The sequence below is a fragment of the Equus caballus genome, chromosome 21, assembly GCF_041296265.1.
Source record: "Equus caballus isolate H_3958 breed thoroughbred chromosome 21, TB-T2T, whole genome shotgun sequence".
In the NCBI taxonomy this organism is placed as follows: domain Eukaryota; kingdom Metazoa; phylum Chordata; class Mammalia; order Perissodactyla; family Equidae; genus Equus; species Equus caballus.
In genome coordinates, this window is record NC_091704.1 from 63453422 (window position 1) to 63475329 (window position 21908).

At 42.0% G+C, this 21908-nt stretch overlaps 1 protein-coding gene across 11 annotated transcripts in view; it reads left to right on the forward strand.

The window, feature by feature from the left end:
- Positions 1 to 21908, forward strand: part of CTNND2 (catenin delta 2) — an 888536-nt gene that overhangs the window by 493386 nt on the left and 373242 nt on the right. For 8 of the 11 annotated variants that reach the window (XM_023625841.2, XM_070246034.1, XM_023625845.2 and 5 more), the window contains one exon: positions 12393 to 12954. In XM_023625841.2, coding sequence (XP_023481609.1) covers positions 12393 to 12954 — 562 coding nt within the window. Of the gene's footprint in view, positions 1 to 11643; positions 11992 to 12392; positions 12955 to 21908 lie in introns of those variants that run through there. The other 3 variants (XM_070246039.1, XM_070246040.1, XM_070246041.1) reach the window with 2 other exon arrangements.

Consider the following 21908-nt stretch of genomic DNA (forward strand, 5'->3'; position numbering starts at 1 on the left):
TCTAGTTACTATTTCTGAGTCTATATGCGATATAAATATGACATACATTCTGAGTTTGTGCGTGCACCTGGGACAACTTTTTTCTCCTAAAAAAACCATGAACTTATTCCGTGGGGTTAGTTGTAGAAGGGAACATAGTATAAATGCATAATCAAGTATACAGAACTATTTGGAGGATAATTGTCATTAGTTTAGGAAGAGTTACACTTTGTCAAGTTTGACTTTGAAATGTGCCCTCAAATGTTTCTTTAAGGTGTGTACTTGCTGTGATAGTTTCACTGCACAAATTTATTAGCTGCAATTAGAGTTAGCTCTTGGTAAAAAGTAGTGGCTACTAATCTGAATTCTTTCCAAGAAAGATGTAAGTGTTTTAGCATTGACCATGATACACTGATCGTCTTGGAATACACTCAAGCAAACATGTGGATTACAGCCTTTCTTGTACCCTTACATCTGGCCAGACTCCTAAATCCAAGAGGCCACATTCAGAAGTAAGGAATATTTTTTACATAAATTAACCTATGACATCTGAATTTAGCTTTTACCAATTCCCTAGAACTTTTAAGACATGTAGCTAGTAAAATAATAAATTTCTACCTTCTTTTATTTTTATCTTGAACTCACGTATTACTCATGCTTTGGCTTTTTCTCGGAAATATATGTCTCCTGTAATTCTAGTTGAAAAGATTGAATCAACTAAAAAAAAAACTTTATTCCCTTAGCTGAGCATTATGGAAAATGGAAATATCGATATAAAATGAAAAATCAGTGAACTGGTCAACTTACCTGTTAACATTTTGTAAGCCCAGTTCACACATAGCTATGTAATGACTAGCTGTTAAATTAAAGCTTTCTTACTTATAAAATTAATAGCCACCATTTGCTAAGCACCCAGAAGTAATCTCTTTTCCATTCATTCTCTTATTTAATCCCCACATCAGAGCTGTATTAACATCTACATTTTAAAGATGAGAAAAGTCAAGCTCGTCACATTTAGGGAAGTTGTCAGGCTCCATTTTAAGGTAGCAGCCTCGGGAATGGAAACAGGATCTTGACTGAATTGAAATCTAATCATTCCTCTTGGAATCTCATAGGTTTCCTTTTATATATTGACCATCTCATAGGTTTCCTTTTATATATTGACCATTTCAATTAAATGCATCTACATCTTGAAATTATGAAGAAGTATATAAATGTGGACAAGCATTATGCTGATTTATCTGCTTCCATGTTGTTGCAGTTCCACTTGTTGGAGTTAATTCTGTCATCGGCTAATTGCCATGGGAGTAAAATAGGAGAAGCTCAAAATGATGAGATTAGGCCTCATGTGAAAAGTCTGCTTTAAAGTTTAACCAGAAAGTGTAACTCAGTGGTGAAGCTATGGATGCTTTGTATTAGAAGTCATCAGTTATAGTTTGAAAGCATCTACAAATGTGTGTGTTCAGGGTGATAATTTAAGTTGAGGCAAAGTTTACTGGATATTCATTTACATGACAGACAAGTGGATGAAGAAGTCTGAATATTCAAACCAGGGAGTTGTTCTAATCCACTTGATTAACAGGATTGAGGCTATTGGTGAATATGTAATCCTCTTTATTTCAGCTAAGTGGCGATATAGGTGCCGTGATTTACTTTTAGCTTTAGTGTGCTATGGGATGGAAGGAATGTTTCATTGAACACCCTATAGGACCTGTGACTTCAAAATAACATCAGAGAAATGTTAAACAAGTGACCAGTATTTTTACTTTGCATGTAACATTATAACTTTGAAAGTGGGGAGGCCGTACCCCATTCCCATAACATCTCCCTTGTTCAGATTTTCTTGGGAATCCCTCTATTCCAGTGGTTTTGTAGAGCCCTGTGGCACATTCTTTCCAATATTCTGAATGGTGGTAGAGCTCATTCCTCTAAAGCTAGATTAATTTTTAGAATATCCTGTAGCCATAAAGTGCCAAAAGGGCTAGTAAAGTTCAAACTATAGCTAATAGATGCCAGACCAAGTTGATAAGGTCAATAATCAATCACCAGAAACACCTTTCATTTTTTTTCCTAAAAGAAAATGTATAATCCTAAAGTAAAGCAAAGGATTCTCTGTCTGGCTCATAAATCATATCAGAATGCCATTTCAAAGGAGTCTCCTAAATGTTCAAAAATTCTAATTCCAATTTTTAAGAAACTTTAGCTTATTCAAGATAATCAGTGTTTGTTGAGTGAGCACCACCAGACCCTGTGTCAGGCCCCAGTGATACAGGTGTAACCCGCATTGCCCTATGGTATCAGCTAGAGAGGAAAACTATGAGTCACAAAAACCGCCATAAAATATTAGTTCTCTGGCATTACCCTAACTAAAATCCTTGGAAGTCATTCTCCTTAGACTCTAGGATGAATTCATGGGGCTGGGCTGGAGGAGAGAGAGTGTAAGATCCTCCCCATCAGACCCCAAGGCCTTTCTGGGAAGTGACAGAAGCTGATTTATAGCTATTTTTTCTCCCGCCCCCAGCAGTCTGCTCAGCTGCCCTGCAGACTCCCTGCCCCGCCCTCTGAACAGGCTGTGTAGGTTCCCACTCCATCCTTCCTTTCCTCCTCCAGGTCAACCTTGTGTGGCTCTTGTGAGGTACCCCAATCAAAATAGAGCTGCTCTTCCAGTTCCATGTGTAGATCTCTGGGTCATTCTTTAGTGCATTCGGGAGGTTTATTGTATGCCCACTGTATGCCATGAGCTGTTCTATCTGCTTGGATGGAGAAGTAAAGACAGTAGACACTATCCCTGTCCTCAAGGAACTATTCTAGAATCAGTGACAGGGAGTCAGAGTATCAACCCAGTGAATAAGTAAATCGCATCATTTGTTAGAAGGTGATGATTTCTGTGAGGAGGAAATGAAAGCAGACTAGGACAAGTGGGATCCCAAGTGCAGGATGGGGTGTGGCCTGTGGGGCCTTGCGGAGAAGGTGACAGGCAAAGACATGAAGGAGAAGAGGGAAGAAGCTGTTTAGGGGACAGCAAATGCAATGGCTCCTGGAGGAGGTGGCATGGCATGTTGACGGAAGAACAAGGAGGCCAAGGTGGCTAGAGTGGGGTGTGGGGTTTTTGAAGGGATTCAAGACCAGATCAATCAGAGTGAGGATCTTGTTTTTACTCGGAGTGAAGTGAGGAGCCAGTAGAGAATTTTGAGCAAAGAACAACCTAGCCTTTCTTATGTGCTGAAATCATCATTCTGTCATTTCACAAATAATACCCTATAGTTAAGTGCAGGGATGTCTGTTTCTTCCCATCAGATCGCCTTGCCTCAAGAGTGGAAACCATACAAAATTAAGCTCCATATCCCTAGTCACTGGCCCAGGGTTCACCAAATGTTCACCGGGTTCCTCAAACCCCAGCCTTATGCTTTATAAGCATACTGGAAAAGCTGTGCGTAGTGAGAGGATAAAGAAGTTGATTCTCCTCCAAGTTTTGCCTGCTTCCACTCACATAAAATTTCCTATGGATTATATGAAATGCTGAATATACAACTTCTGGCACAGATGAGTCACTCGAAAAATGTTGGTTTCTCTCCATGTCCAAACATAAAGTAGCCTCACCAGGCATTTCGCCCATCAAAGAAAGAAAATATGCAAGAAACATGAAAGTATGCATCTGTCTAAAGGGCACTGGGAAAGCATGCAGGGACGTAAAGGTTTTAAGACCACTCTCATGTTCTCCAGCAGAACTGAGGTAGGTGTCTGCACATTCATAATCCCAGAGAGATGCCTGCTTGCTGCAGGAAATTAAGAATGGTGCTATGGTTCTGTAAAATAAAACTGAACAATAGCAGGTACTCTAAAAAAGCAATAAGCCCTGAGCTAACATCTGTGTAATCTTCCTCTTTTTTTTTTTTTTTTAATTAAGGAAGATTCACCCTAGCTGACATCTGTGCCAGTCTTCCTCTATTTTATATGTGGGCTGCTGCCACAGCATGGCTGATGAGTGGTGTAGGTCCATGCTCAGGATCTGAACCTGTGAACCCCTGCCGCTGGCCTGAGTGCATGAACTTAACCACTGTGCCACAAGGCTGGCCCGCAGTAAGCTTTTTGAGAAGCAAAATTGTCGTTTCTTTTGGATCTGGGCTATATATTTAATGTTGCATTGACTTTTATGTCTTGAAAGCCCTCATTTACATTATATGATAATTATAAATATACCTTCTGGGCACTTCTGCCAGAGACGTATGTGTTCGTTGAGTTTGGAACATTGCCTATTGGTGCACGCTCATGTCAGGTAGATGTGAAGGTCAGAGACGTGGAGGACTCCATGGATGGTGGCAGGAGGGCCACAGAGACCAACTTGGTGCAAAGGAGGAGCAAATCCCCATTAAACAGCTGTTTATTTATTTTTCTTTTAAGATTGGCACCTGAGCTAACATCTGTTGCCAATCTTTTTCTTTTTTTTCTTCTTCTTCTCCTCCCCAAGCTCCCCAGTACATAGTTGTATATTTTAGTTGCAGGTCCTTCTAGTTGTGGCATGTGGGATGCCGCCTCAGTGTGACTTGATGAGTGGTGCCAGGTCTGTGCCCAGGATCCAAACCGGTGAACCCCAGGCCACTGAAGCGGAGAGTGCAAATCCAACCACTTGGCCATGGGGCCGGCCCCTAAATACCTGGTTATTGATCGTTGAATGGGGAGGGTTATACAGACAGCTAGGGTGACATCACTCCAGTTTGCTTAATTGTGAAAGTAGTAGTTATTAGGTAAAAAGAAAAGTCACTAACAAACTTAGAAAACACAAAATTACAGAGATTGTTTAGTGTAGAATATATACTTTATGCAACGTTTAGAAGGGAAATCATGTCATTTTGTATTATGTTTTCCTTGGCATATTTGTGGGAACTGGCAGTTTATTTGTTTTTAAGGTAGTTTTCAGATGACTACCTATTGGAAATCCCTGCTCATTGCTCTGCTTTAAAATTGTCTCCTTCTGTTACCTCTTTCCAGTGTAAATATATTTAATCTGGCTTCAATAACTGAAATGTTTCTCATTGCAGGGAGGGTGCATATGTGTTTTACCATAATATTTCACCTTCTGAGCAAATATTTGGGTTATTAAAGTTATACTAAATGAGCCTCTTGCTGAAATAAAAGTTTTGTGCAGTATATTTTTGCCAAGGCTCATGCAGTTTTTTAGAAAGAGTTGCCATCAAGAAATCCCTCCTTATATATTCTTCAAGGTAGATTTCAATAAGACACTTATGTCATTGTTTTTTTTTTTCTTCTTCTTTATTTTCTTTCCTTTGGTAGACTCTTTTCATAGCCATATGAAATACTTTTCAAAACATTTATTGATAATGACCCTAATCATACTTTTATAAAGGGAGGTCAGAGGGAAGGAAAAAACAGTACTCAGGATGCCAAAATCGGCACCACCCTGTTTGTACTAGTGGCTTACAGGTCCTGGGAGAATGTGTCCACTGTCACCTCCTACTGGCTACAGTGACAAGGACAATGTGGTTTGCAAGATTTCTCTCTCTAACTAACTCTCACTCTGTCTCTCTCACTCTCTCTCCCCTCCATAATTTTGGAAGCTTCATGCAAAGAGAAAGCAGAGAGGGTCTTCGTTATTATCCCCGAGGTTACAGTAGCTCTTTTGGTCGTTTTAGTTGAGATGTTCTCATCTGAGGAAGGAATTCCTCCCAAGCACCTTTGTTTTTCAGTTACTTACGTTTCATTTGCTCTGGGCACCACCTTTCAATGTTAGGGCAGTGCCACCGCCAGGTAAACCCAGCCCTCCTTTCCTCATCCCAGTAGTGATGACTCCAGCGACAGGGTGTGAACTGCACACAGAGGCAGTCTGCTTACTCTCTGCTTCATATTAGTTTTTACCAAAACCATCACTCCTCAAGGGAATTGCTAGACAAGGTGCTTGATGGTTTTTCTTGGCTATTTCCAACATCAAACCTTTCTCGCAGTACCAAGATTTTCTACCTTGGGAATTATTTTAAAGAGTGGCATTCCTTCTGAAGACAATTTCAAAAGAGAAGTTGTCAAATTTGGGGGAGCAGTTGTCATAGCGTTCAAGCAAATTCACTTCATCCCAAGGAGTAAATTCAAGGGCACAAAATTTGTTTGAGGATGTAGGTTCATTGTAATTGCATTATATTATAGGAACATTTCATATAACACCAAAATAGGACTGCATTTTGGAGTTGATGATTTCTCCTGGTTTCCAGGTTGGGAGAGGAAATGGCTTTGTCCATATGCGTGTGTGAGCCTAACACCCTGTGCCATCTTACCCTCGAACAGTTCAGCAAATTCTGAGACATTTTAATCAGCAGCATGTAGCTGGTATGACTACATCATGTTACCAGAACAATCTGGTTTAGAAATGGATTTCTTCAAAGACGTCATCTTAAAGCCATGTTCTGTTTTTCAGTGTTTAAAAGTTAAGGCTTCTTAATTCATTGGAAGAATATTCTTCAGTCATTGCTTTTATTCTCATCACCCAGTCCCCACTTACTCCTCTCTGCACCTCATTCCCTCAAAAACCAGCCCCAACTCCTCCCTCACCAAATTCAATGCCATATTTGTGTGTTGTGGATCTTCTGTGGCTCTGGCCCTGTTGCCTCTACCTTCCTTTGAAATGTGTTTGCCGGCTTTGCCTCTCATGACCCTGTTTTCGCCCAGGAACATTCATCCCAGCAGTGACCTTAGGTACCACCGCCAGGATTATCTGCAGAAAGGAGACACCATGAATGATTAGGTTGGCCAGCCTGGTGGCCATCCCAGAAAAAGAAATGTGATGAATACGGCTGATGGGAGAGCCGACTGCTGATCCCAAGTCATTAGGGTTCCTCCGGGAAGCCACAAAACAGGGACTCCAGTTCCCCATTCCTGACATTGTTGGCCTGGCTGCCCAGCATTCTGGGCAAATATTCTTCCTGACCCAGGGTTAGGGGCCTTGCTGATGATCCCCAGGAAACTTGGCAGGTCAAAATGTGTCTTCACAAGCACTGCCCGTAAATCATGGACCTGCTTTATAAAATGTGGTTTTGCTCAGTGACACTGCTTACTCATGATGTGAAGTCAAGATTCCTGAGAGAGTCCAGGCTGTCAAGTCTTTTGTTAACCAGCTGTAAGCATTTCATGTTTTTGTCTTGATTTTTTGCACTGCCAAATCCCCAAAGAATGAAGATTAAATAAGTTTCCAAGTTTGGAGAATTTGTTCCCCTTGTCACCTCATGCCAACCCTACCCCCTCTACAGATACAATGTGAAGTGATGGGAAAGAACTGTGCTCGGTATTGAGGCCAATGTCACATGCTGATCCAAGAGCACCATATTTTCAGGGGCTCAGAGTTCCCAAAAAAAACCAATGTCCTAATTGTGAACCAGATAGTATTCTGTACAAACAAAAATACAGCAATGATAGATCTCTAAAATAATGTCAAGGTAAAATACTCCATGTAAGAGGATATTGCAGAGAGACCTTCAAGAACAAACTCCTCACTGGTACATGGAATAGAGTAGGTTCTAGTTAATGGTTTGTCAAGTGAATGAGTGAATTAATGCATGGAACTTGAGTACTGTTAATGAGTGTTGCGAATAATGTATGTATTGCCTAAATTTTTCAATGTTCTTTCTATTACAATTTGAAAATACATCCTCCCCTAAAACACTTCCATCAAATAGGTATAAATGTACTCTACAATTACACAGGAGGCCTCAGTGTACCAATAACTATATGCATGCAAATATATAGTATAAAAATCACAACTGTAGTATATCCTAAATCTGACCCATCTGAAACTTATATGTAAACAATAATGCAGATGAAATATTTAATTGTTGTGTTTTGACGAGTTGTATATATGGGTCGTCTCAATAAAAAATTTCCTACAATTTTTTTTCTTTTTTACTTGAGGTATAGTGTACAGAAATTGTCCCTTGGAATTGGAAGTAATGTTTCATTTTTCTCTTGATGAATTTCCCATAATGGGAGGCCAGAAAGGAATGACATTTAATGTGCATCAAACTCTACCTATCGGAAACTGTTTAACCAGAGGGTCTACTTGACGGTGTTCTCCTTCCTTGTTAATTTCACATAGCTAGGGCCCCCATCTTGGAGGAGAGGAAAAGCAAATAAAGTAGTCCTTTGGGTTGAGTCTGATCCAAAGAGCTGAGAATGAAGATGCCAACAGGAATTGTCCCTGTCAATAGCCCATACCATGATCCAAGACAGTATTTCAGCCTAATCTGCTCTGTGTGTTTCTAAAAATTTCTGTTGTCGTTTTTCTTTTAAGTGTCTCAGCATCAACAAAATATTTTTTCAGTTTTCACACATAATTCCAAATATGCTTATAGAAGAAAAGGGTGTACTAGTCATTAATTAAAAAAAAAAGTGAAGTTTTGGCATTCTGACTTTAAAATTGGATTCACAGTTTTATAGTGTTAACATACTTTTAAAGTAGAATTTAGCTTCTGTGACAGTAAAGTGAGTGGAATTCTGTGTGGGGTGAAATGTGTTTATATTATTTTTAATACAGCGATCTAGGTAGTAATAAACCATCCTATGAATTTTGTAGTAGGCTTGAGTTGCAGACTTTTGTATCTCTAACTGGTGAAAAGTTGCTAAATGAAATTACATAATGAAACAAAACATAAACACAAGAGTGGAAACAAGCTCCTGAAAGCTTACTGTTTTTGTCCAATCAGTGCTAAAAAACAGATTTCTCTGTTTAGCCAAAGAATTATCCTTAGGCACTTAATACTCCAGAGGCCATCGGAATGGAATATGACATCCCTGGATTACTTATTGTAAACTGCAGAAGGGCTTATGCAACTGTGCAGTCCAGTCGGGTGGCCACTAGCCACATTTGCCTATTTAAATTTGAATTAACTCAAATTAAATGTGTTCAAATCCAGTGCACAGTTCAAGTAGCCAATAGGCCCACGTGTCCAGCAGCTACCATATTGGACAGTGCAGATATAGAATACTTCCAACGTGAACAATACCTATCTTAAAGAGTATATAAAATTTTATTGTGTTTGTTTTTATTTTTTCATACAAAAAAATTTGTCCAAATTTCACCAAGATCCTACAATATGTAATAGATTCCAAATTGGCTGTTATAGCCTGTCAAAATATGAGCTAGTGTGGCAGATCTCAAAATGCCTCAGATCTGGGGCCATTGAAGGAATCTTATGAGACAATAACATTCAAGTTGGCCCTCGTGAGACAAGAAGTTCCAACAGATTAAAAGGAAAACAAAATGTTTGCAAAATGTATTCGGCGTTTTCCTTGTAGCCACACCATTCTAATATTTGAATACTAGAATACTACATAATATGTTTTAGTTTATATTGGTATACTTTAGTATTTATTTTATTAGAAATTACGCTACTTGGTAATAGCATCATTATAGGGTTATTATTAATGTTATATATTCAAGGCATAACAAAAAGTATTTGTTCTTTTGTAAGCAGGAGACCCTCCTTCAATCCTCTGGGATTCTTTCTCCTCTTATGCTCCTGTTGGGAGGGTTACAGAAATTCCTGTCTGAGGCTTTTCTGCCACTTACCAGTGAGGTTCTGCACCACTAAATGTTGCTCAGACCCCAGCAGAGCTTCAGAATTAAAGAGAGGGAAGAAGGTCCCTGTCTGCTGCTCAGCGGTAGTTCTCAGACCACAGCATCTGCCTCCTCCAGAGATTGTTAGAAATGCAGACTCTCAGGCCCCCTCAGACCCCTGACTCAGAGTCTCTTCCAGATCAGTGGCTTGCAAACTTCAGCGAGCCCTATAATCACCTTGAGAACTTGTTCAAAAAGCTCCCCGGGCTCCTTTCCCAGGGTTTCTGATTCAGTAAAGGTGAGGTGATGCTGATTCTGATTCTGATCAGGGACAGGGACCACACTTGGAAGCCACTGCTCTAAGGATGACTTGTTCTCCTCTTTGGTTGCACATTGGAATAACCTGGTAAGCTTCCTAAACGCCTGATGCTTGAGTCCCACCTCCAGGGATTCTGAGTTAAATGGCTAGAGCATAGCAGGAGTCCTGAGTTTTTTTTAAAAACTCCCCCTGGAGATTATAATATGAAGCCAGATTGAGAAGCCCAGTCTATATATTTCACACTCAGAACTTCCACTGGGAAGGAAGCAAAACTGGGTCTAGGCAGCGCCGCCCATGACTCTGGATGATGCTAGAATATATCTCTGGGGTTCAGGGTGAGCACACCAGTTCTACAGAGCTTCTCCACCATCTTCCACACATGAGAACCCTCAGTGCCAAAGCCTTGGGACCAGCTGTATTAACCATCCCTCCATTCATTCCACAAATATTCATGGCATCTCTGCTAGGCACCAGGCCTTGCTGTCATTGCTGGAGGCACATCATGGGACATAATCATGGAGCTTACATTTGACTTTCACTCCTATGTGAAACTCAAAATAATTGCTCTGTGGTGTTAAAGAAGAAACAGCTAGAAAGTAATTAAAGTGGGAAATACAGATTTTATTCAGACAAAGACTATTGCAATAGGGGAAAAGTGACCTCACTTTAGAACTGGGCTTAATTCCAAATACAGCAAGGGAAAGTGGGACTTTATAGCCAAGGGGCAGGATGGGGGTCCGTGGGTGGAGAATTGCTATGAGGAAACATCGGGGGTCAAGGAGGTTCCAGCTACACAGACCTAACAGGATTCTTGCAGAAGACAAGCCAAGGTGGTCAGACATTACCTGGGGGGTGGTGGGGGATGATGAAGATGAGGAACTGGAGCAGATGTGGAGGGTGGTCAGACAGGGGGAATAGGAGGTTCTGGCTAAATTGACTTAGCAGGATTCTTGCTAAAACTGGGCAATGCAGAGATGAATACAGAAGCCCCCAAATCAGGACCTAGTCAAGAAAAGTGTCCAGAGGAGCCTGACTAGAGTTTGGTTTAAGGAATTAATTTTTGTCAGTGGATTAATAATATGTATATTCATTTATTTACATTCATATATATTTATACACATGTGCAAATATATAAAATATATACATCATATATAAACACAAATACATACACACACACACACACCTGGCATGCAGAGAATGCCTTTCGACAAATTGTCTTCCTCTTGTTCCAGGCTGCTCTTAATAAAAGCTTTGATGTTGCTCAATTAACCCCCTCCGATCTTCACATGAACCTGACATCCCAGATAAAATTTGGAATGCTGTGTATGTGCAGATGAAAACTGCCCAGTCTGTTATTTGCCAATTGCCATTCCAAAACGGGTGGAGAGGCATAATTGAAACTTTTAATGGCTAGCATCTGTTCAGTCTCTCACCCCCTTCCCTCCATCTCACCGACTTCTTCCTCCCCACCCAGTTCCCACCCCTAATTTCACAACCTTCCTTCTCAGCTTGTGTGTGTGTGTGTGTGTGTGTGTGTGTACAGTCCTATTCCCTTTTCACACCAGCCTGCTCTCAAAAATCTTTCTGCTCCTCCGGGAAAGCCTGGAATGTCCCATCCCTCCTGCCCAGAAGTGGTTGACAATGTAGTGTTTTCATTCGAATGCAAATTTGTCTCTGGACAAGATTCAAAGAGAGTGCCTTCCCCTCCAACTGTCTCTCCAGCTCCACCCCGGCCCTTGTTGTCTTTTGTGTTCTTGTAAATAAATGTGAAGCAACTGGCTTTCAATCTGAAGACACAGCTGCAGGGGGCTCTTAAAAGCGAGCTGGAGAGAGAGAGATGCTGAAAGATTTGGAGCCCAGCGTTAAAATCTAGAAAAGAGGCTTTTTTAGTCTTTCCATTTACAATTGCTCTGAATCCTCTAGAAAGGCTTTTTTTTAATACTTAAAGACCAAGCGTATTTATTCCTACTTAATATTTTCCGCTCCTTGTAACTTTTCTTGCCAAAAGCAAGAATCAACGCAACAATAGAACAGAATTAAGATCTACGAAGTATGTTTATTCTTGATGTTCTCCAGATAAGTATGCAACTAGGCCATTTTGGAGGTAGACACTGCATCCAATGAAATGACCGTGGAGGTAGGGGAGAAAGGATTTAATGCTTGGATTTCTCTTTAAAACTAACAGATCGTGACTGCATTCAAGTGGATCATGATGGCTCTGTTGGGTGGCCTTTTAAAATCTTTATGTGACCAATGCGATGCCTCTGCTATTCCAGAAACATGTTAGATATGTAAGCGGAATCCTGTCCCATTCGCCAGACGTGATTCCCATCCCACTGTCAGCCGGCCTGGGCGAGCTGGGTTTTCTTTCTGTAGGGAAAGATCGAGGCGCGTGTGCGTCTCGATCCAACGCGCGGTTTTGCTTTCTGGGCCCCCCGGGCGCCCAGGTATCCCTCCCTCGCCGGGGCCGGGCTGTGCGGGTGGGGCCCTGTGCTTCCGCTGGCTAAGCGCGCGTGTTCTCTGCTCTCCCGCGCACAGGGCACCACGAGCCGCGCGGGGCACCTGGCGGGGCCCGAGCCCGCGCCGCCGCCGCCGCCGCGGGAGCCGTTCGCGCCCAGCCTGGGCAGCGCCTTCCACCTGCCCGACGCGCCGCCCGCCGCCGCCGCCGCCGCCGCGCTCTACTACTCGAGCTCCACGCTGCCCGCGCCGCCGCGCGGGGGCTCCCCGCTCGCCGCGCCCCAGGGCGGCTCGCCCACCAAGCTGCAGCGCGGCGGCTCGGCCCCCGAGGGCGCCGCCTACGCCGCGCCGCGCGGCTCCTCGCCCAAGCAGTCGCCCAGCCGCCTGGCCAAGTCCTACAGCACCAGCTCGCCCATCAACATCGTCGTGTCCTCGGCCGGCCTGTCCCCGATCCGCGTGACCTCGCCCCCCACCGTGCAGTCCACCATCTCCTCCTCGCCCATCCACCAGCTGAGCTCCACCATCGGCACGTACGCCACCCTGTCGCCCACCAAGCGCCTGGTCCACGCGTCCGAGCAGTACAGCAAGCACTCGCAGGAGCTGTATGCCACGGCCACCCTCCAGAGGCCGGGCAGCCTGGCAGGTAAACGGCTCGCTGCCCGCCTTCCGCGGCTTCACCACAGGGGCACCTAGGCGCGTGGTGGGGTAACGTGCAGGGTGGAGGTAGACAGCTGGGCTGGAGCAAAACTCCAGCTGGGCGTGTCTGTGGGCCAGTGTTCAGCATCTGCAGGGTATAGAGAATGCAACGGCTTCTCTAAAATAAGTTGTTAGTATCCAAACTACAAGATAACTGTTACTTCTTTTTGGACTAATGCAATCTCTCAAACTGCAGTTTCCCTCTGTCTGTCCCTCCTCCTCCCCATCTGAAGACTAAGACGTCCATAAACTTAAATCAAATTTAATAAAGAATCACGTAGACCTGTTGATTGTATCCTGAAAAAGAGCAAAACAAATAATCAGAATATTTATGTGATCACCTATAGTTATCTACGTTTAGCTGTAGAAAAAAAGTAAGGAATTTTCCAGAAGCAGACATTCAGTTTACATAAATTTCAATAGTAGTGACAAAGTAACCAATGATGAATTGCCTTGAACTTTTACTACTTTGTTGTGGCTGGAATTTATTATATTTTGTCTAAATTTAGTCCCTGGGAAAAGTAAAGGACTCCTCCATATCTGTCATTTAATTTACGTAGATTCCAACAATGGGGGAAAAGGAACCAATGATGAAGTCGCTGAAATCTGTTACCTGCTTATTATAGGGATGGAGGGGCTGGGGTTGGACTGGCATTGTGAGAGAAACCTACTTTTCTCTTCCAATTCAGAGGAGGTGACATTTCTGTGGTCGTTACGCCCGTCAAAGACCAGGCTGAGCTGGTGATCCTCTGCCGGCAGCACCATATGTTCAGCTTAAACAAGACGCTGTGATTGAAAGACTAATGTTTTGTCTCCTAAAACACCTGACAGCTAACCCGGATTTATTGTCGATTTTTTTCCTCTTATGAAAGTATTTGGTAATTGTGTCACTCTAGTAACAGATGCTGTGCTCATATGTTTCCTTTCTTGACATAAACAGATGACTGTGAAGATAAAAAGGATTAAAAAAAAATGGAACTTGTTGCGTTCACGAGGCAGGTGTCCAATGACTTCTTTACCCAGCACAGTAAGTGCCGGTGTGGACTGACCTGGCATAAAAAGATGCGGGCTGGAATTCCGCTGCCCCCGAGTCATGCTAGGGATGCTTACTGACATGAAAATGTTCTCTCTCACTCACTCCTTCTGTCTCTTTAATAGAATTTTGGAGGTAAAGGATCATTAATGCCAACCCAGTGTCAGTAACAAAATATCTAGAATGTAGGGACTCAGGAGCAGCAATCTGGTTAGAAGAGGCACCTAGGAGACGTGAATGGAAACTTTGTTTTATAAGTTTGTAAAATAAGTTACTAGGTCCCATTGAGGAGTAGGGCGTTGATGGAGCTTGTGGGAGACTAAAGTCCAGTGACACCCTTCCCAGGCCCCACACAGAAGAGGAAGCTGAGTCCCAGAGAGTCCAGGTGACTTGCTAAAGGCCATTTCATTTCCTGCACAGACTTGGGGAAAGAAACCAGGAGTCTTAGCTTCCAGCTCTTTCTCCCACTGATTATCCATGCTAAACTTGTGGATGTTTCACTGTATCATTTTAGTGCAAATAGGGAGTGTGGGTCTGGTGGAGAGGTTGGGGGAATGGGAATGGGGCTGAAGAGATCCTGGCAGCTACTTGTATCATTGAATTTGGGAAGAGGTTTTAAAAGTAAATATGTTGTGAAAATCGCTCGCACTCTAATATCTGGAATGAGTGTTTCTGAGGGTTTGATCTGTGTGTGTGTGTGTATATTTGGGGGTAGTGAGGCTTTGGCCAGAAAGAGGAGAACTTCAGTTGATCAACACAATTCTGTGTGCCTTCACCTCCCTCCATATTGCCACCTGTTCCTCAAATTCTCTAACCATACTTCATTTTTCTTACCTGGTGGGAAAAGAATCAGCGTGCCATTGAAGATTCTTAATTTTAGAGCTCCAGTGAACACTTTCAATGTTTGAATTACTTTAAAATGTATGCTTTGAAATATTCATTTAAAAATTTTTTCATGCAAATTACTGCTGGCGGTTTTTGAGTTTAAAATTATTCTGTAACTCTGCATAAGTACTTGGGTTGCATGAGATCATATATCCCATTTGGAAATTAGCAAACTATGCCCCAGGAAAGGTGTGGGGACGGACTCTTAACGTTTGTAAGAGATCAGAAGTATTGGAGCTTTTGGACTCCATCCCTAAATCTGTGTGCTTGATGCCTTTCCAGACATCATAAAGTTTGGAGCCACCTGGTTTGCTAATTGAAAGCACCGTTAAAGTCAAGCTTGAAAAACAGCTTTTGGATTTTCAGGGTTGTGATTTTGGAGATTTGTCACTGATAACTAGGAAGTATGAATATGGGATTGGTAGTGACTTTCACTATTGAATGTTTAATCCATTCAATAATTATTTATTAAGCACCTCTTATGTATTGACACTGATTTCGACCCCGGGGGATACAGTAGTGATCGATATCAACCAAAATCCCTGGCTCATTTCAAAGGGAGAAGACAGAAAATCATCAAGATAAATATTTTTGGTAGAGTAGCCAGGGAAAGCTCTTATTAGAAGGTGACTTTTGAGTCAGTCATGAGGGAAGCGAGGAAGTTGGCCCTATTGATATCTAGAGGAAGGGAGTTTGGAACAGAAGGAACAGCAAGTTCAAAGGCTGGTAAATGGGAGTGTGTCTGATATGTTTGCAGAATAGCAAGGAGACCAGTGGCAGTGGATCAGAAAGAAGGAGGGGGAAGAAGCGACATGAGGTCACTGAAGTGACTGTCAAGGTGGTTGGAAGGGCAGATCAAAGAGGGCCTCGTAGGTCTTGATAAGGACTTGACGGTCATGGTTGTGCTAAGTCCATGGGAGCTATTGAGGATTTGAGCAGAGAAGTGCCAAAATCTGACTTAGTTTGTAACGGGATCATTCTGACTACTGTGTGGAAAATACACTGTAAGGGATCAAAGACAGAAGCAAGAATACCAGTTGGGAGGTTATTGCAGTAATCTGAGCAAGAGATGATTATGGCTTGGGCCAGGATTGGTAGCACTGAAAGTTATTAAGATTAATTTAATTCTGGATGTATATGTATGGTAGAACTGACCAGATTTTCTCATGGACTAAGGGATGATGGTAAGAGAAAGAGGACTCAAGGATGGCACTGACCCAACAGCCAGAAGATTGGAGTCACCATTGAATGAGATGGGGCAGGTTACAGAGGGATATGGTTGGGTTCGAGGGCAGTGCTGGTAAATATTAAGATCTTGGTTTTGGACATGTCGTATCTGTCTATGAGAATCAAAATGCACGTGTGAAGTACGTAGTTGGATACACAGGTCAGAGTTCAGGGGAGAGGCTGGAGATAAAAATTAGGAAGTCATCGGCAGACAGATGGTATTTAAGAGCATGAGTCTAGAAGAGATTACCTAGGAATTAAGTATAGAGAGAAGACAGTCCAAAGACTGAATCCTGATGCCTCCCACAAATGTAGAGGTCTGGGAGTTGAGAAGGAACCAGCAAAACAAAGAGTTAAGCCAGAAGTGTAGGTCAGTGTCATTTCTTAGAAGCCAAGAGAAGGGCATGTGTCAGGATAAATCAATAAACTACATCCAGGGCAATTAAGAAGTCAAGACAAAGGAAGACTGTTCAGTGACATTGGTTTAGCAGTGTGTAAGCCTTGGTGACCTTTAAAAAGCAGTTTCCGTGAAGGGTGGTGGTAAAATCCAGCTGGAAGTGGGGGTCGTCCAAGAGAGAATGGGAGGACAAAAACTAGAGACTGAAAACAAGTATAATGTTTCAAGAAGTTTTCCTTGCTTACCTATAAACATTTCCAGAAATTTACAAGTTCTATCAGACGATTTCAGGTCATCAGTTGTAGTGGGCACTTAGTAGGGAACTTACGTCCACATTTTCCAGTAAATCTTCCCAATGGCAAGCATTATAAAGTCTGGCCAGAGATCTCAGAGTTCTAGCTATCTAAGAAAACACCACAATTCAGATGAATCCTAGAACAGTGTAATTTCCCAGATGTTATGTCATCAGAGTCCAAAGATCTCTTAGAACTTTTCCTTTCTTCTTCTTCTTCTTTTTTAATCATCTCTCTTTTCATTATATTGTGATGCCTGCCTTGTTGGAGGTCCCTAACGTTAGATGCAATACTCACCTGCTTGAAATTATTCCCTCATCCAGGGGATCACCGTAATAGCTATCTACTCTTACATTCAGACATAAATAAGGTAATGTATATAAAATGCCAGTACATTGGCTGGCTCAATAGAAGTTAACTTGTATTATTCAACAGCACCTACCATACAACTTGGAAGAAGTCATTCATTTTTGCTTCACACACAAAGGTCTTTTGAGTCCTAAAACATGCCAGTTTCTGTGTTGAGCATACAAAGATGAGGGAGGGGTAATCTTTCTCTCAGGAGACCTAGTTGGGAACAGATATAAGAAAGGACAATTTTAAACCCAGTGCTAGGGTGGTAAAGAGGCTAGTTACTATGGGACCGTACTAGAAGAGCATCTTATAGTGGGGATCGGATGTGTGCCTCAGATACTTCCATAATGTGGTGTCTCCAGAGTTAGGCAGTCTGGACGGAAGTAGTGAGAAAGGGTAGCTGGAACAAAGTCAACAAGTAGAGAAGGTATATGGTGAAGAGTAGGGGTGGGAGACGGTAGAGACTACCAGCAGATCACTGTTTCTTGAGCCAGAAACAATTGGGATGGTGAGAGATGAGGGAAAAGGAGATGAGTCATAAAGGGTTTATAATTCCATCCTTCCTGCAGAGGGGCGACATGATCATATTTGCATGCTAGAAACTTCATTCTGGAGGCTGTGTGGAGGATGGATTTACAAAGAAAAAAATAGGCAGAGAAACACCTAGGAAGCCATTGGAATAGTCCTTTCCTCCTCCCAGATCTAGTTATCAAACCTGTCCCCCACTTGTTTTGAAATGGGACAGCTCAAAAATTATCACTCATAAATGGTAGAGGAAGAAGTCTAAAAAAAATGACATAACCTAGTTTTTGCATTTTTCTCCTTACAAATAGGTTGCTTAATTTTTTTTTATAATTTAAAAGTAAAATGGATTTGTTCTGTGCAAGATGAGTAAAATTATCTTTAAAAAACCCATTTTGCAAAATAAAGCATTTGCTATACGCCAGGCATTCTGCCAGGCACTTTGCAAACTGTATGTCATGTAGTTTCCAGCAACTTCATAAATCAGTGCAATTTCTACTCCCATCCTACAGATTCAAAAACTGAGGCTTATCAATGATAAGTTTCTTGGCTGGAAATGACAGAGATGTGATTTGAACCCATATCTCTTTGAGGCCAGCTTCTCTATACTCTTAAATGTACATAATATATGAATAGAGGTAGTATGTTTTGTGTTACGGAAAAACAAAACCAAGAATGTAGAAATACAGTGTAAATTTTCAACTTATTTAAATGATTAGTGATTTTGAAGAAAGCAAAAATATCTCAAAAATGTGTCAACATCCTGTTGAATATGACTTCAACAGTACCAATTTTCGCCTTTGTAAGTAGCATGATCCTTTCATTTTCTGGTTTAGAGCAAATTTAATCCTGTTAAAAATAGAAATCTGAGTTGTAAATATGTATTAAAGTTAAGTCAAACATCAGAAGCTTATTTTGAGGTAAAAATGAAATGAATTAAATGCAAATTCTTAACCAATGGTTGCAATGAAAACTGACCTAATATGGAGAGGAATTTGGTCAAAACATGTCCATCTTGCACCTCGGCCAAATGGACATAAAACTCTATTTCGAGTGGCTCACACAACTCCAAACTGGGCATATTTGGAGATTTCAGATCCATTCCTCACTTGTTAATGCTTCCAGGTGTACCTGTTGTAAGAAAGAAAAAGAAAAAAAGGCCTAATCCTAGATAAAAACTTTGCAATCTCTGCTGTCATGTTCTCAGATCTACTCAGGTAATAAGCAAGCTTTTTTTAATCACACAACAGTTGGAATACGGTCACAATGCAACACGATATCTGACTGCCACTGCTCCTTTAAAGTTGCATTTTCTGAAGGGGATCTTTCCCTGCCCCTGGACAAACACTTGACGATTCATGTGAACCTTCTGCTCACCCTTAAGTAAAAAAGATCTAGTTTAGATTTACTAATTAGAATGTGATCAGCCTGTCATATCAATCAACGCTATAATCTTCTTTCAAGAGTGGCTATGGCTGACTCTCAACTGGAACTTCCAGGGGTTCTTTAGAACTCAGTCTCACTGGGAGCCCTTCCGCAACCACAGAAGCACGGAAGCTCCCTTGCATCCCAGCCCCCCCCCCCCCCCCCCCCCCCAGGCAATGGCCCTCAGCCCCAGCCCCTCCTCAGAAGCTCTTGCTCTCAGAGCCCCGTCCCTGCCCAGGCTGTCTTCTGGGTGACAGTGTAAAGTGGATCTCTCTCCTGCATGGTGCATTCTGGCATCCTGCACCCCAACAAAGTTGGGGAGTATGGGCTGATTCCCACACATTGACCTTCTTCTGTTTCCACCAACAAAACATTATTCAGTGAACCATTTGCCTTCTGGAATTCTGGGACTCCATGCTACAGCAGGGAACCAGCATCTGGGAGTCCTGTGGAAATCCACTCTCTCCAGGCTGTCCCTTCCGGGAGAGCAGATATGAAATCTCCTCAGCAAACCTCCTCTGTGCTTGCTAGTCCCTGTCTAACAGCTTCCATCTGCCTGGAAGCCCAGGACTCACAGAAATGGCTATCTGACGTTCCTTTATAAAGTCACTTTAGGTAGCATCTGATCACACTTTCTTTGGTATCTGATTTCTGTCCAATGGACGTCCGGGTCAAACTGCGGCAGGGAGAGTCCATTTTAACATCCTGTTACTGTAAGTGCTGGGATCTGGAACTGAATGTTTGGGATGATAGGCGGCCCAAAAGGCCTTCCTGATGTCTTTGTTTTTGTTGATTCTCAGAAATTAATACCTTCCTTTCCCTTCCTACCACATGGCAGCCTTGCTAGGTAAAATGAGGTAAACAGGTCTTTTTTGTTCTTTTGTAGGAAAGTGGCATCTTTATGTAGAATTCTATCAAAGCTTTCCAATATTATTGATGCTTTTATGATTTTGATTATGCTTTAATTTAACTGGGAAAATGTAAATTTTTAAAAATGGAAATATATCTTGGACAACGGTTCAAGATGGTTTACTGTCTCCACTCATTTGCCTCCCCTATGTCTCAGACCCTCTGAGAAATAAAATAAGCATTACGGTGAGGAATGAAGTCACAAAAGAGACAAGGACACAGAGGCCAGCGAGTGGGTGTCACCAATAAGTAAATCATATTAGGAATTTTCTAGAAAGCAAACTAGATAAGAGTGACGAGCAGTTAAAATGGAGAAGTTTCTCCCAAGAATCTACTCCTTTAGCATTGTGGAGGTGGGCTGGCCATCTTCAGTGAATTCTTGGACAGGCTCAAGCATCTAAGTTGAACTGGGGGGCTCGTGAGAGAAGTGAGGCTGAAGATGGAGGGAGTCATCGAAAGTCAGTGCTTGAGGCATTCTAAGTTGGCCCCTCCTCCTCCTCACATCCCCGCTCTCCTACCAAGATTCCCACCCTGTAGCCAGTGCTTACTCCAAGGAGAAGAACAGGAGTGGTCTCTTGAAGAAAGTGAGCAAGCTGTCTGAGAAAGTGAGACCTCAGTTATGGCTGCCTGTGCCTAGATAAAGTTCATTTCCTCTAGGCGTATGGGGTGTTGGGCTGTTAGGGGCTCACGGCTGCCCCCTCACCCTCTCATTCTGAAGGAAGACTTCCAGCCCATATGCTCCACATTCCCCATCATAAATTCTGTCTCAGGGACACATAATGGGAAACACTTCTATTTGCCTTGTAGCCAAAGAAGCTACCGCTGGGTTTTTCTTTCTCAGATATGATAAATTAGCAAGGATTACTGAGGAATTTGGGAGAATTAGTGGCATTAAAAAAATAGAAAAATGAACAGTCTCTCAAAAGAAACAGTGATAATTTACAGAATAGGAGAGATTAAAAGAAACAAGCAAAAACTTTAGTTCAGTACTGAGAAGGATTTAAGAAGATCATATGTTTATTAAGTAAGAGCTGGATGATATGTGAAAGGATCAAAAAACAAGAAAATCTTTCTAGGCCATAAAAATGAAAATGCTCAAATTAAAAATTTGATAGAATGGCTGAAAAAATAGTCAAAAAAATGACTGGGAAGGTAGAACATAAAAAGAAAGAGACAGAAAAGATTAGCGTAATGCAATAAGAGCCATAAAGGACAAATGCAGGAGCTGTTACTAGAGTCCCAGAAAGAGAATGGAGAGAAGCAACTTATCAAAGAAGTGATACAGAGCAATTCCTCAGAGCTGAGGGACCCGTGCCCTCTGCTTGGAATAGAACGTATTCTGTATTTTGCATCATGAATTTCAAAGCACTAACATTAAAAGACCATAAAGCCTCTGGAGAGAAATGAAACACTTAGATGCCACCTGACTTGCAGTAGTGATACTGGATGATAAAGAGCGGTCAGATGATACTCTCAAAGTTCTGGTGAAAGTAATTTTCAAACTAAAATCTATACATAGCCAAATTATCCATCATCTAAAAAGGGAGAATCAAATATTTTCAGACTTGCAAGTATTCATAAAATCTGTCTCCTATACACCCTTTCCTGGAAAGTTACAGCGCTTGGAGAATCTATTATTGCAGCTAAATAAGGGCCTAAGTGAGAGGAAAAAATGTTACTCAGGAAACAATGTATACTGTCTAGAAGGGCAATGAAGAGAAGTTTGAGAGGGAAAAAAGACATCTGGGCGGCAGGTTGCTAAGCAAGGAAAGGGGGCCCTCAACAGATGATCTTGACAGTCATGAATGTTGACTTAAGACCCAAAGAGTCTGGGTGATTTTAATATCTAAGGACTG